Here is a 14140-nt window from a genome sequence, read left to right on the forward strand (position 1 = left end):
CTTTGTCAATCTTTCACCCTAATCTCCATAATGCAGTCTCTGGCAGGAGCTGCTGTGTGTGCTTTGTCCAGGGCTGGGCTCTCCCTCTGGGATGATGAGCAGGTATATGGGCACTCTCTCTACATGTAATTGTAGCCAAGGCAGAGGAAGCGCAGTATGAGGGCAAGACACACACACACACACCTCTATCTTTGTGAGGACACTAATTGACATAGCTTCATGCATCCCTGAGCCCCTTAACCTGACACTAACCCTGACTCTAACCTCATCTAAAACCTTGTCCTAACCCTCAAACAGCACTTAGAATTTGTGATGACCGGTCCGAACGTCCACACTCTAAGGTCGATAACTCCAGTTGATCCTTACAAAGATAGAAAAAGAGAATACACACAGAGAAACTTAGTACCTATTATTTTTGGGAGACTGTCTCACTAAGGCAGGAGTTGAATAAAATGTCAGGCTGGAGTCCATTACTGCATGCGCATCAATCAATGTTGAAGCTCAGTAACTTTTCAACAAATGCAAAAATCACAAAATATGACTGCTCATATACATTTAAGCAGGAGATGTACTCGACATGCACTACATCAGACCTCAAGGATATACATGTTGCCTTCTGATGAGATTTGTTTACAAGAAAACTCCACTGACCGCCTGAGTTTTAATTCAACTTTTGTCTCAAGTTTTAGTGTTTTTCCTGCAGCTGTTACTGCAAAATCACTGGAATTTGTATCAAATACCGTGACCAGAGAGGATATTTGAGCTATTAAAGCATTTACTGGAACAATGTCGTCATGGTAGCAATGATAAGGTTGTACAACTGTCCTGGTTTGATTAGCCACAAAAACACTGGGTAAAGTTCAGTTTTATCATCATCATCGACAACATCCATCCATCCATCATCTATACCACTTTTCTGTCACATAGGCCTGATATAGAGACACAAAACCTCACACACCCACATTCACACCTAAGGAGTCGCCAGTTAACCTACTGTGCACCTGTTTGGACGGAGGCTCCAGGTCCCAGGCATCAAACCCAGGACCTTCTCACTGTGAGGCTGTGTCACCTCTTCATCGTCACAGCAACAATAATGAACACAAAGTGATCTTGAATAAAAGAACACTCCATTCACCATCCATCCATCCCAACCTCCTCCTATTCTGTAACACCAGACTCTCTCCTTTCCATCGTAATTACAACGACTGCTGGAGGTCACAAAACAGTCTCATTATAGCTCCTAAACCTCAGTCTGCTATTACTATTTATTATCTTTGATAATAAAACTTGGATGACGTTGAGTATTTTTAAATTTCATGATATTAAATTTCAGTACCTTAAACAGTACAAAGGCGGTATAAAGGTGGTCTCATCTTTGAAGAAAATATTCCACCTTAAATAGGGAAAGGTTTACCTTTACCTACACATCAGGCAGTCCACTCCATTGGCTATAAGAGCTGTGCATCATTACTACCTGCTACGAGGCACCTGCAGGGAAATAAATGAATAGAAGCATGGAGGAGGGCATCAGTTTAGTGGCCGCTGCAGGGGGGCATTTATAACACCTGGCAAGCTCCCCAACCCCGCACAATGAGGATGCTGGCTGCTAGCATTTTATCAGCTGTATCGAATTACCATGTACCAGGCTGAGCACACAGCACAGCCACAGGTAAAAGACAAACACACACACACACACAAATGTAACCAAGAGGGATCAGAGGTGAGAAAGAAAAGTGAGACCTTGACATCTGGTGGGAGGAAGTGATACATGAGACAATGTGAGGTGGCAAAACGAAGTGGTGGGGAGAACGTAATGGAGAATGTGGTGGTGACGTGATGGAGGAGGAGGAGGAAGAAGAGGGTGGATTAATAGGATCTGTATAAAGGTAAGTGGACTGAAGCATCCTGCTAATATCAGTCTGTTGCCATCACCCTCTAAACGTGTTGCCACAACTTTCTATAAAACATTCTGCGGGTAATGAGAGAGCATGTCATCCATTCAGTCTAATTTCCATTTTACAGCCCTTTGATAGAGGGAATCAGAGAGCGCTGGCTCCAACACAGACTTTATGGGCCTGAATCATAGTGTGTGTATGTGTGTGTAGAGTTTGATGGGCTCCTGTTGATGAGCTGGACTGCATAAAAAACAATGACAAATTAAATGAACGCTGACAGTGCTGTCAATGCTCCAATTGAGTGAAGTGGTTATTTCCACAGCTGCAGTCATGCATATCTGACACAGTCATTTTTTGGTCAGTGCATGTGATAATCCTGCATTAATGCGCTCAACTGAACCAGCGGGGAGGGGAAAACGGCAAAAAGGTTACCCTGGGTCTTGTACTGCCACAATAATACATTTTGTTTGTGTGTTTTGCTCATCTCTGGGTTAAATCCAGCCCGTGACTCGCTGTTGTGATTGTCTGCCGATCCCCGAGGGGAAACAATTACACTTTAACCCCCCATCGGTCAAAGGTCAGCATCATCCTCACGGTAGCTTTCCCGAAGTCAGTTCACGTAATTGCTCAAGGACACATTAGTAAAGTTCAACTCTGGGGTTTACAAATGAAACCTGATCCGAGGCCTGTGTGACTGTTGCCACTTACAGTGCAGTACAGTCACAGGTTCATGTCTAGTGTTGTTTTGATTAGAAAAACCAAGACCTGGATGTCAGTGGAGGTGATCTGTGATTATTCTGTCAAAAATGGGGGAGACAGAAAACCCTGCAATCATAAATCATTTAGCCCCAGCACAAGGTAAATGTTAATGTTAAGTCTTGGATGGAACTTTAACAGAAGGGTTAAATGGTGCTGAACTCCACTGTCGAGTGCAACAGTATAAGAATAAGTTATCATGGATCATGAGGATCAAATACTCCACATATTGACTGTAGATGGGTGAACATGTAAAGCTATTGATATAAACACAGATTGTAATTGTAATGTGGTATATTACTGTATAACTGACACTGTCATGTCTACTACAAGTCTGCATTGTACAAATTTAGTAAAATACAAAGGAAGCCAGACATCAGTCACAACTTTTCTCTTTTCACTTTTTACCAGATGAGATCGGCTTCTCCAGCATCTGTAGTATCATGGGACTATGATGTCCACAAAACGGTGCATTTGGCATTAGATAATAATGCAAGAACAGGTCATGGCGGGGTCTTACTTCTATGAGAAAACTAAGTAGTCAAAACGTGGTTATGATTCAGCTGCAACATACAGAGGTGGGACAGTCTCTACAGACGTAAACCTCACACACTGTGTTGTCTTATCTCTTGAAATATTACAATTGAAACTGTACACCCATCTCCACATACTTGACATTTCTGGTTTAGCTCTGGTAGGATCTGAGCCAGACACTAATAACTGGCTGACAACACTGACAGTGAACACATGGTCTGTTAAGTAACTGGCAGAACAGCCCTTCCTGTCTGTACCTTCTAATGCTGCAAATCTGTCTGTGCTTACCACTTGATACCGGTGCTGACTTTGCAATACCAAAAAAAAACTAATCATCTACAACACAGACACAATTCAGATTTGATTCGGAGAGCAGTCTGTGCAATCTGTTGTTTACTTTGCTGTTTACTTTCTGTCGGTGAATCCCCCTTGTCAAAAAACACAAAGCGCTCATCGCATGATCTAATCAGGGGTTTTTGAAAAGCAGCTTATTCGTATGATCCCATAAAACTACCTGTGAGCAAATGTCTCCTAAAATGAATATCCATGTAACAGAGCTGAGCCTCTGTTTACAGCATAACAGAATGAGGGTTTGGGAAACTATCATTAGTTTGAGAGCAAATGACTAATTATTACGTAATCTGAAATGCACAGTCGAATTTGTGCACAATGAGTATGATTTATGAGCGGAGTGGGTTTGCCTTTCAGCTCCAGATGAGAGTAATCCCTGTGCGATGAAAAAAAAATGATTGAGGATGGACTCCCTTTTTGGTTATTTTCTTCTTTTTTCATGCCAGTGATTCCTCAGAGAATGTACCTGTCCATCATCGCCGCGCCTGTGGGGCCTCGGGAGGGAGGAACCGAGGGAGGAGAAATAATGAGAGCTCACACCGGCTGCAAGGAATTCAGGGACTCTCCCACTGTGGGGGGCTCTTCCTCCCTTTATCTCACCACTTTAGTCCCGCGGCGCTCCAAAGGACACCCGCCCCAACAACAGGGACACACCCTCCGGTGACCACTCACTCACAATCCAAAAGGCAAGAGAGGCAGAGAGAGGGTTGCCATCACACCTCAGCAGACTCCACGCTGCACAACAGAGAGCAAAGAAACTTCAAAGAGCCAGAACCAGGCTGAGCACTGGGCCGGTGCCAAACTGCACTGTCAGTTTGTCTAGCAGCACATGGTAACATTAACTGCCACCCAAAACAAAGCAGGCCTATTATTTCCACAATACAATTGTGACTGCTCTGGGACAAAACTCTTCAGTAGATGATTTTTTTTTATATACAGCTCATCACTTTTTGTGCTTTTCTTTTCTCTCTCTCTCCCTTTTCTTCTGGTGGATTTAAACGACACCGTTGTACAGAGCTGTCAGAGGGAAAAATGGAAGTAAAATCAAGCAGAAGACAAAGCGCTTATTGATGTGGGAAGGTGCTGGTTTTGGTGCAGCAAACTACAGAAGTAGTACTGGAACACAGAGAGAGAAAGACTCTGATTTCTCTATCAGCTCATTTTGCATCTAAAATAATAATCTTGTATGACACCTTTACCTTGTAATCACTATGTTAAATGAAAGCATCATAAAATACATGTCTTGTTTTCAAGATATGGCTCTTCTGATTGCACAAAAAAAAAACGTGTTTTGTAAAGTCAGAATCATGGGATACAAATTTTTCACTATTTTTATACTAATGTGGTTCAATAGAAAACACATGGGACATGTGTTCGTCATGTGTTAAACTATAAAGCATGTGGTCATGGAAAAGCTGGAGGAAATCCAAACATCACTATACAGTGGATAGTCACCCAGACCTATTCTAACCATCTGAGGTTAGGCAGAGTAACAGACACACGTTATATACTCAAGTCGGCTTTTCAAGTGAAACAGCAAGATCTAACACAGGTCTGATTCAAACTCATACGTTCGGTCAGAAAATTGTTGCTCTCCATCATCTAACCTGACAGCCAACAAATGAAAGCTCCTATAGACTGCCAGTGCAGAGCATCACAGCAGGATGCACAGGTGGACACCAGGTAATCATACCCCTCAACAGTTTTTCTCCCTTAGGGCATTGTTCTTGAATGAATATCAATATTTCTTCCTTAAATCTCAAAGCTGTGGAGGAGTCAACACACAAAGAGCTTTTTTTTTTTAAAACAACAGTGTCATCAGAAGTTCGAGCTTTTACTCATCCTTGACATAAATCAGGCAACACTGTGTGGACTGTGTGAGCTGACAAAGAGTGGATGCCATCAACACTCCATCACCCTTCATCCCCATTGTTACTGTGTGAACTCAGCGACCGCAGCCAGTCTCCCAAGCAGTCAGCATCACTGAGCCCAGCAGCAGCACCACCGCGCAGACAGCAGCCCCCCGGATGACGACCCACTGCTCCGCAACCACCTGTTTCCACAGCTATCGCCATAACAAGCTGCAGGAATAATGAGGTGGTGGGAGTGGAGCCTGGAATAGAGAGGTGGGAGGGGGGTCTAAACACAGGGAGGGGGGAGAGGAAGCTGCCATTTATAATTCATGTCAGGAAAATTATCATCAGCACTGTGGCATTTGGGATGAATTATTGATTGTGTCACGGAAGCTTTATGTAAAAACTTGCAGTTGGGGTGGGTGGGTGGGTGGGTGGGCTGGGCTCTTGACGGACAGGGCGTGAAGTAAGAGGCCACGGGGACGGAGAGCTGCCACAGATCTGTCTGCAGAGGCAGGAGGAGGTGATCTAAGAGACGATGGACTCACCTGTTACGGGGCACCGGCTGTGATGTTTGATCAAGGGATAGGATGTTGGGGCATAGTACAATTTTGCATTACACTACTAATGCACTGCATCAGCCGATAGGGTTAGGTAACTGGTAAACTAAAGAACATGAACTGTACTTCTGCCTTTAGCATTTGATTTGATACATGTTGAGATAAAAGTTCCTTTGAGTCCACGCTTCTACTCGATCATTTTCAAACTAAATTAAAAAGAAAAAAGTTCCAGGAGCCGCTGAAAAACATTAACATCATATTTCAAAATAAACCTTCTCCAACCACTTAGCCTCTTCCAGAGGGGGCAAGGTAACACGAAGGATCCCGGTCTCAAAAATCCACTTGGGCTTTGACAGTGAAGGACTGCTGCAGAGGAGCTAGTCGCTAATGGAAGAGGATGCATTGAGTGGTGTGTGTGCAGCGGTGGCTGCTTGACCCCTAAACCTCCCCTCTACCCATTTACTGCACTCTCTCCAGCTCCAGTCTGACAGACATGAATCACCGCGTGTCCTGCAGCTATTCACAGTGTGAATCCAGAAATAAAAAAGCAATACACAAAGCATGAACACCACCACACTGAATCTATACTGTTGAGTGGCCTTATATAACATGCCTCAAGTAGAGCATCAAACAATAATGCAGGATTTCTCCAGTGTCTGTGGAGATTCAATGTCCATGAAATCCTTTATTGCTTGAATTTTCCTCAGTTGTCACTAATCACAGTATGAAAACAACAACAAGTCGTCTAATCCAAACATCCATACAGGTTACTTTATGATACTTTACAATACAAGTTATAAAAGTGTCTCCTGGAATCTGTTGTCAATGTTACAATATAAAAGCTAATAATTAAAATGTTTTTATAAACCTGGAAGAATGTCCTTTATCCATTCAAATATAAATGCTTTATCTTTACGTCTTTACTATGTTAACAGTAGAAGACACAGGGGCGACCTGACAGCTGAATGACCAGGGCACATAGCACATGTGCTCCTTTGACCTGAGCAGCAGGTCCTCAGACTGACTCAGGCCAGATCTTGTGCTGCATGTTTTACCTACTCTCTCCTTTAAATTCCTGCCTGTCTTTAATGTTTCCATCTAGAAAAAGTATGAAAATGCTGAAAAAAAAACTATAGATTTTGAACAGAAAGACCAAAAGCATAAAAAGTCTAGTGTAATATGTACAGCACTACTCATATGCCAAATTAGTGCATTTCTGTGTAGTTATGTCTATATACAAATGCATGGCATGTCTTCCTAAGACGTGCCACGCGTCTGTAACTACACTAAAAACCGATGAGTTCAAAGGGTCGGTGTGCTTTGCATGGTTGAGAATGTTCACATGGTGAGAACAAATGAGCGCAGGACCGAGGCTGAGAGCTCCGGGCTGAGGTTAAAACCTACTTCAGTAAATAGCGTTCAGGCAGGCCGCCCAACTGTGGCTGAGGCACGTTCCAGATGTTAGCAGCACTGGGCGTGGATGCTAAGCAACTAGCTATTTTCAGCCACAGAGGGCAGGAAGGAAATGAAAGGAGCAGGAGTTCAGCGTGTGGGACTCGGAGAAGCACACGGGGAAATCAAACACCGCCGACCAATGGCAATCACTGCGCCGCTGACGCAACGGTGGCTCGTCTGCTCGCTGCCTCTTTCTTATCACAACATACTCACAGTGAGAGTGGGTGTGAGATGAATGAGTGGGGAGAAGAGGACAGTGAGGAAGGGGGGTGGGGGGTAGAGGGAGATCGACTGGGAGGGGGAGAGAGGAGGAAGAGGAAAAGCAAAGCAGAAAAGGGAGCAGTTGGTACAGAATTAAATGAAGGGGCTGAGTTCCCTTCACATTAATACACTCCATCTGTTTCAAGGTGTGTTTTTTGTGTTCCACATTACAATAAACTGATCACAGAGCAGATTTCAGAATATAATATTATTTTACCGAAAGAACATGCTGTTACTCACTTAAGAGAAAAAACTACCGCTTTAATTTCTCAGTTACAGATGGTTAGAATTGAGTTTTAAAGTTCAAACATTTATAAAAACATCACATTGCTGGGAAATTTGCCCGATGTGACCTGAACACCTGAGCCGTGGCTGTGTCACACAAACAGAGAGCTCGCACATCAAGGGACCAATTTCCATCCTAATGCAGATGCACAAACAAAAGCCATTCACCTTGACACTGTTCCATCAAGTCAACGAGCGTGAGCAGAGCGGCTCTGGCTCTTCACAGTCCAGCCGGCCACGTCTGTCACACGCCCGTTTAGACGAGACAGAGACTAGTGTGTGAGCTACGATGTCTGCGTTTCAAAATAAATGACGCTTTTCCACTTTAATGAAGACGACAAATCTGTCAGAAAGCCTCCCTCCTTCGCCACGCTCTCCAGCCGCAGACGGAAAATTACCAAACTGTTGATAGATGGCTAACAGGTGCGGGCTAATTATGCTAATCATGGCAACAGCCAAATAAACCGATTGCCATGTTCATTTAAATGACAGCAATGTTCCTTCGGTGGCTAATTAAAATAGGTTTGGAGAAAAAGGAAACGAGGCGGTAGGGTTCGGATGGAAGGAGGTGTTTAAATAAAAGCGTCCTCTGGGGTCCACTGTAATAAGCTGTATTTCATTGGTTTAATGATGTCATAATGAATTTCTAATGACGGGGGATGGGTTAAGGTGCAAAGAAGTGTGGTGGTATGTGCATGAGACCAAACGGTACAGCTAGTCCGCCTCCTCCCTGCAAAAGGGAAACACAACGGGGGAGCATTGGCTCACGCTGTTTGTGGCAAAGGGTATTCCTGGTAGAAATGAGTTAAGTAATGAAAATAAAAATCAGTAGAGGACATCGAGCAGGGTATGCGCTCCATTTGTTTCAATACTATCCCCACTGGAAAGGATAGGGGAGGTTGTGAAGGGGCAATTACTTTTTTTTTTTTTTGCTCCAGCTCTGGGCCCTATAGTCTCCATTTGCCAGCCACCCAGGAAAAGGCATCATTAGAGGTAGAGATGGCGATCACAGGCCAGGGGAGATGAACTCTGGGGCCCCTTGCAGCCAATATGGAGGTATGAATTGTGGATAGGGGCTGATTAATGTTTATAGGGGCAGCTCACGCTTTCCCTCCTCCTTCCCCCACAGCCCTCTGCTTTAATGCCACTCTTCAGAGGAGATTAAAAACATTCTGTTTTTGTTCTCGGGTACATTCCTCGACCTTTTCATAAGCTCAGAAATCTGCCTCACCTTTCCTTTCTTGATCTTCTCCTCCTTCACATGGAGTAAAAACCATTGAAGGCAACAACACTGTGAACATTGGAACTGCCACTATGTGGGGCTGAGCTATAAACGTGAGGTTTTGAAAGGATTCCCAGGATAACAAACTGTAACTGAGTAATTTTCTATAAATGCATATCTTCCTTTCCTTATTTGGGTCAACTCTCTGTACAATCACCCTGTTAAGCTATAGTAATCAAACAAAGAAAAAAAAAATACACACATGTTGTTGGAACCGACGTGAAGAGGGAAATACGGCCGCACAGGACGATGAAACAAGAGAGGTGGTTTGATAATGGTTGGGATTTTTAAAGCTGAGTAAACACCGGCGCCACATCCACTGCAAGATAAGCAGGCGACCAAGGTGGAAAACACAGCAAACATCCATTTAAAAAAGGAAACATCACCATCCCATCAGAATGAGTGTGTCAGACATTACCCAATAGGAAAGCAGCAGCAGGGACACAACGAGGGTGACTTTGTGTTTTATAGCAAAAGACTTGATGTTACAGTGGAAAATGGACATTGCCTCATTAATGGTATCAAACTACCACTAAGAATCATCATTATTTTTTTTTAATATTTTATCCATAACACTTGTCCTTACAGGAACGTGGGAGAGACTTGAGCCAATCCCAACAGACACCATGTATGCCCAGGACTACTTGGTGTACTACCAACCAAGGATTTCTTCCCATTAGATTCTTCAAGAGTCAAAAGTGAAGTCCAAACTCATCATTTTGTCCAAAAACCCAAAGATGTTTACTTAACAGTACCATGAAGAAAAGCTAGAGCCAATACCTAATGATGTGTAACCCCTGGTTTTGTTTTTTCCCCCCCATTTTTAAATCTTTTTTTTTTTTTTTAACCACCTCTCTCACAACATTGTGTCTCAAGAAAATTTGGTATTCCTATCACATTTGAAAAGTGAGCACTTTGGGATGCACTCAGGCAGAAACTGTCAGCTGATGCATTCTGGGAAGGACGGACACTGGATGCACAAGTTGCGCCTGGTGTGACAGCAGTCTGTGACTGCACCAAACTCTTTACACAATCGATAGTAAAGTCGACGTCTCAGGACTGAAAAATATTCTAACATCCAGTTTAATAATTTAATTTGACAGCAATAACTTCTTGTCTTGTGGATTTTCTGAGACTGAAAATTAACTCTGTGAACAATATCTTGATTTGTTTATACTAAACTGTATATTTAAGCATGCACTCTTCATTCAGCTCCAAACCTGCTTCCCTCAGGCATTAACTTCTACATTTTTCTTTCTGTATTGTGAAAGTAAATGAGTGACAAAGGGATGATAAGGAAAGAAGAGGAGGAGAGCGATATCAAACTATGATAAATATACATGACAGAAGTAAGAAGTCCCATTGCTGCCTATCTGATGTGCACACAAAGAAACTTTTGTCCCAAGGTAACAAAAGAGGCCAGAGCACAGGAACAGAGCGGGCCCTCTTTTTATCTTGCGTTTATGAGGCATTCTCACTATTTAAATGTATGTCACATTAGTAGGGATCTACTTAGCTCGATATATTATAATGTGATGTTTGGCCTTAATGGAAAATCAATGGTGAGACAAGCCCGCCACCGCTGAGACCATACAAAAGCAATTTCCAAATTGACATATGGAGGGCCTATGTGATTGATTCTGACTGCTGCTGGCTTTTAATACCGTGCACTGTGAGCTCATTGACTCTCAGACATCGTCTTGTGGTTTATCTACAAACTGCCAAATGAGGCCTCGTCTCTTTTCCCCCCCTTCTCTCCTTCATCTTTTCTTTCTCCGTCTTTCCTCGGCCTCCTTCTTAGCCCCGCACGGGCTGGAGTGGATACGTTGGATCAGATCGGATGCATTAGATAAATGAGCGGACGACTTTGGGGAAACACATCCTCTTTGTAATCGATCAAAGCGAGGTGCAGTTTCGCTCATATCTCACCTCTGTGGAGTAATCCTTTACATGCTGGGCTACAAATAATAAGGATATAGTATTAACATTCCTACCAACACCAAACCCTGACACCATGGCATCAGCTGTCATCATCCATTTAATGACTCTTACTGTCCCCGCTGCCTGTTTGCAACAGCCTGCTTAGCCTAGAAAGAAGCTAACGGTCCTACCCCCCCTGCCCCCCTCCCCAACCCCCACCCCGTCTGGTCACAGCCACACACACACAAACACACATCACACCGCAGTCAGAGGGATTAGAAAGTGAAGGGAAACAATTCACTTTCAGAGGCCGAGGCCAACAGGGTATGCCCATCGTGGATTACCAGCCAGTCCCCTCACCCCCACCGCTCCCCCCTCCTCTATCGAATGGCTCAGTTTCCAGGAGCTTCAAGTCTCCTGGAGAGAAAAAAGATGCAATAACCCTGTCGCCTCTTTAACTGCTTGGCAGCAGTATTTGGATTGGCGCTGAAACGCCAGTATTTCATGTAGATATGATACACTGTACACTGCTGTACCTACGTTAATTACATGATTCAATCCATCCATTATGTCTTCCACTATTTATCAAGGTCTGGATCACAGGGGCAGCTGGCTGAGCAGACTTACCCAGATGTGCCAACCTCCCCCCTGGACAAAGATTTAAAAAGTCCCCCGAGGCCTGAGGCTTAATGATTTAATAAATACAAAAAAAATCCCATAAAACAAACTCCCCATGCAGCTCATATGATGTGAGTGACTCAGTCGCAGTCACTGCTGAGCCAACACACACATTCAACACTGCTATCTAACAGTCTCCCTCTGCGATGATACAGAGTTGAGCTTAACTCGGCTCACTCACCGACATGAGACTGCTGACCCTGAAGTGTTACACCAAATGCTCATCTGAGCAAACTGCACTTAATGTATCAGACAGATTTGACTTTGAAGTACCTTTAAAACCCGAGCACATGCACGAAGATGCACAAACAACTTCCACACACACGCTCGTGCACACAAACACACACACGTGCACGCTTCTTAATGAGGGCAACATGGGTGAGTTTACTTCCCCAAAAAGCAGCACAGCCGACAGTGATGTTGAGCTAAAAGCCTCATAGCCGTTGGAAAATTAGGAGTCATTTCTCATTTGGTAATCACATATGTCAGTGTCAAACAAAAAATTACACAACAACATCAAGGCAGCATGTGCAACAATGATCAAATCCTATGAATGCCGCATGACACATCTGAGCTTTTTATCTGACAAATTGAAGGATGGCTCGGAAATGATATTATCAGTCACACAAGCAGCATCATGTCTCTGAGCTGCCACTGTATTTAGAACGTAGCCCGTGGGCAGCACTGGTTTTTTTAAGCTGATCGCGGTGTCAGTTCATGCGCGTGCTGTTTTTTTCCCCTTTTTTGTGGCCTGAAATGTAGAGCACCCGTCGCCCCGTCCGACGTCTCACTCACCTTGCCGAAGTCTCTGACGTCGAAGAGGTCAAAGGGGTCGAACAGCTCGCTGTTGCGAAGGCCAAACTTGTCGTGGCACACCTTGAGAAATGTCCGGATGTTCTTCAGGCACAGGAACTAGAGAGGAGACAAAATAAACATCAATGCATGTTCAAACCGAGCGTGTGCACAGAATTCCAGTGATAGAGAAGAGCCAACAGAGGATTTCCCCCTTCTGTCCATCTCTTTTTTAATATTTCTTATCAATACAACAGCATTTCTTTGTAAATATTTAATTTCCTGCTTTGTGATTGGCAGACTCTCCAATCAGCCGCTCCTGCTGTATAGGAGGGATTATTCAGCAGCAGAAGGTGAGCAGGCTGATTGCTGCTCCTGAGGCTGATGGGCTGCCTCTCTCATCCAGATAAGGAGATGCCACGGAGGAGCCTGTCTCCTGACATCAGAGCGCACTGAGAACTGTCCTCAGACAAGGCCACCAGCAAAGACCTGGCCCCCCCCGGGGTCAAAGGTGGCCCGCTGGATCGAGACGCTGACCTCACACTGAAAAGGTTGAGCCACGAGTCTGACAAACAACAGCCATGGAAATGTCCTGGGGAAAAATACTCGTGCTCATGTAGCGTTCAATAAAAAGGCTTTAAAAAAAAAACATTTTTTCCTGTTCTTCAGGAAATGGAACAAGAGAAGATACAGATAAGGTGAAGAGTCTGTCAATAAAATACATATTGGGGAATGTTTCATAGAATAGAAACCCTGCAGCAACCAGAAATACTCATATTAAAGTGCATAATAAATACCCTGGTCACGAATATTGATAGTACCAGTCTCTAAAATATGCCATCATGCAAAAAAACCTTAAGGGATGAGGGGGTGGGGGGACCAATAACTGCACTAGGGGTATTGAAATATTAATGATAAAGCATAACAGCCTCCCATCTCCCTGTCTGTCTGTGTGTGAAGAACACATTACCTGGCATGCAAATCCAGATGCCGCTCAGATATGCCCTTTCATTTCTGGTGAGCGTGAGCGATATGAACTGATGGCCACGGAGGCAGAGCGAGTACACACAAAGGAGAGCCGGCGTGGAACAAAATGCTTGATTGCCTATTCTGCTGAAAGCTTTGACAACACACTCCTGTCCTTGTGACGGCTGTTGCATCAAACTGGTAAAACAACCGGAAGCCCCCCACCCCACCCCCACCCCTCCGCCAGTCACACTTCACATTAGGTGGAGTGTTTGTAGCAAATAACAGCTGCAGGTGGAGTTCCACACCGACTCCCTCTCACCTCGGTGCAGTGAGCCACAGTGTTTAGACCATGAGAGACCTGATCCACATCAACCCTCTGTGCTCATTAGCTTTCAGGCCTCGCTGTTGCCGCTCCAGTCACTTTTCAGATAAAAAAGCACAGTTTCATCTTGATACGGTTTCCTGGTATTTTGTGGTATTTTATTTGCCCCCCTCCTGGCCACACCTGAGAGCCCTGCTTACTCATTCTCATTCATGCTTGCGCATCTG

The 14140-nt window shown here is 44.1% G+C and overlaps 1 protein-coding gene across 1 annotated transcript in view; it reads right to left on the reverse strand.

Annotated features, from left to right (window-relative positions):
- vav2 (vav 2 guanine nucleotide exchange factor) overlaps window positions 1–14140 on the reverse strand; it is a 195639-nt gene that overhangs the window by 128617 nt on the left and 52882 nt on the right. Inside the window, exon 2 of the mRNA XM_083984091.1 lies at window positions 12626–12742. Coding sequence (XP_083840217.1) covers window positions 12626–12742 — 117 coding nt within the window. The remainder of the gene's footprint in view (window positions 1–12625; window positions 12743–14140) is intronic.

This window comes from Trachurus trachurus (genome assembly GCF_905171665.1).
Source record: "Trachurus trachurus genome assembly, chromosome: 12".
NCBI classification, from domain to species: Eukaryota; Metazoa; Chordata; class Actinopteri; order Carangiformes; family Carangidae; genus Trachurus; species Trachurus trachurus.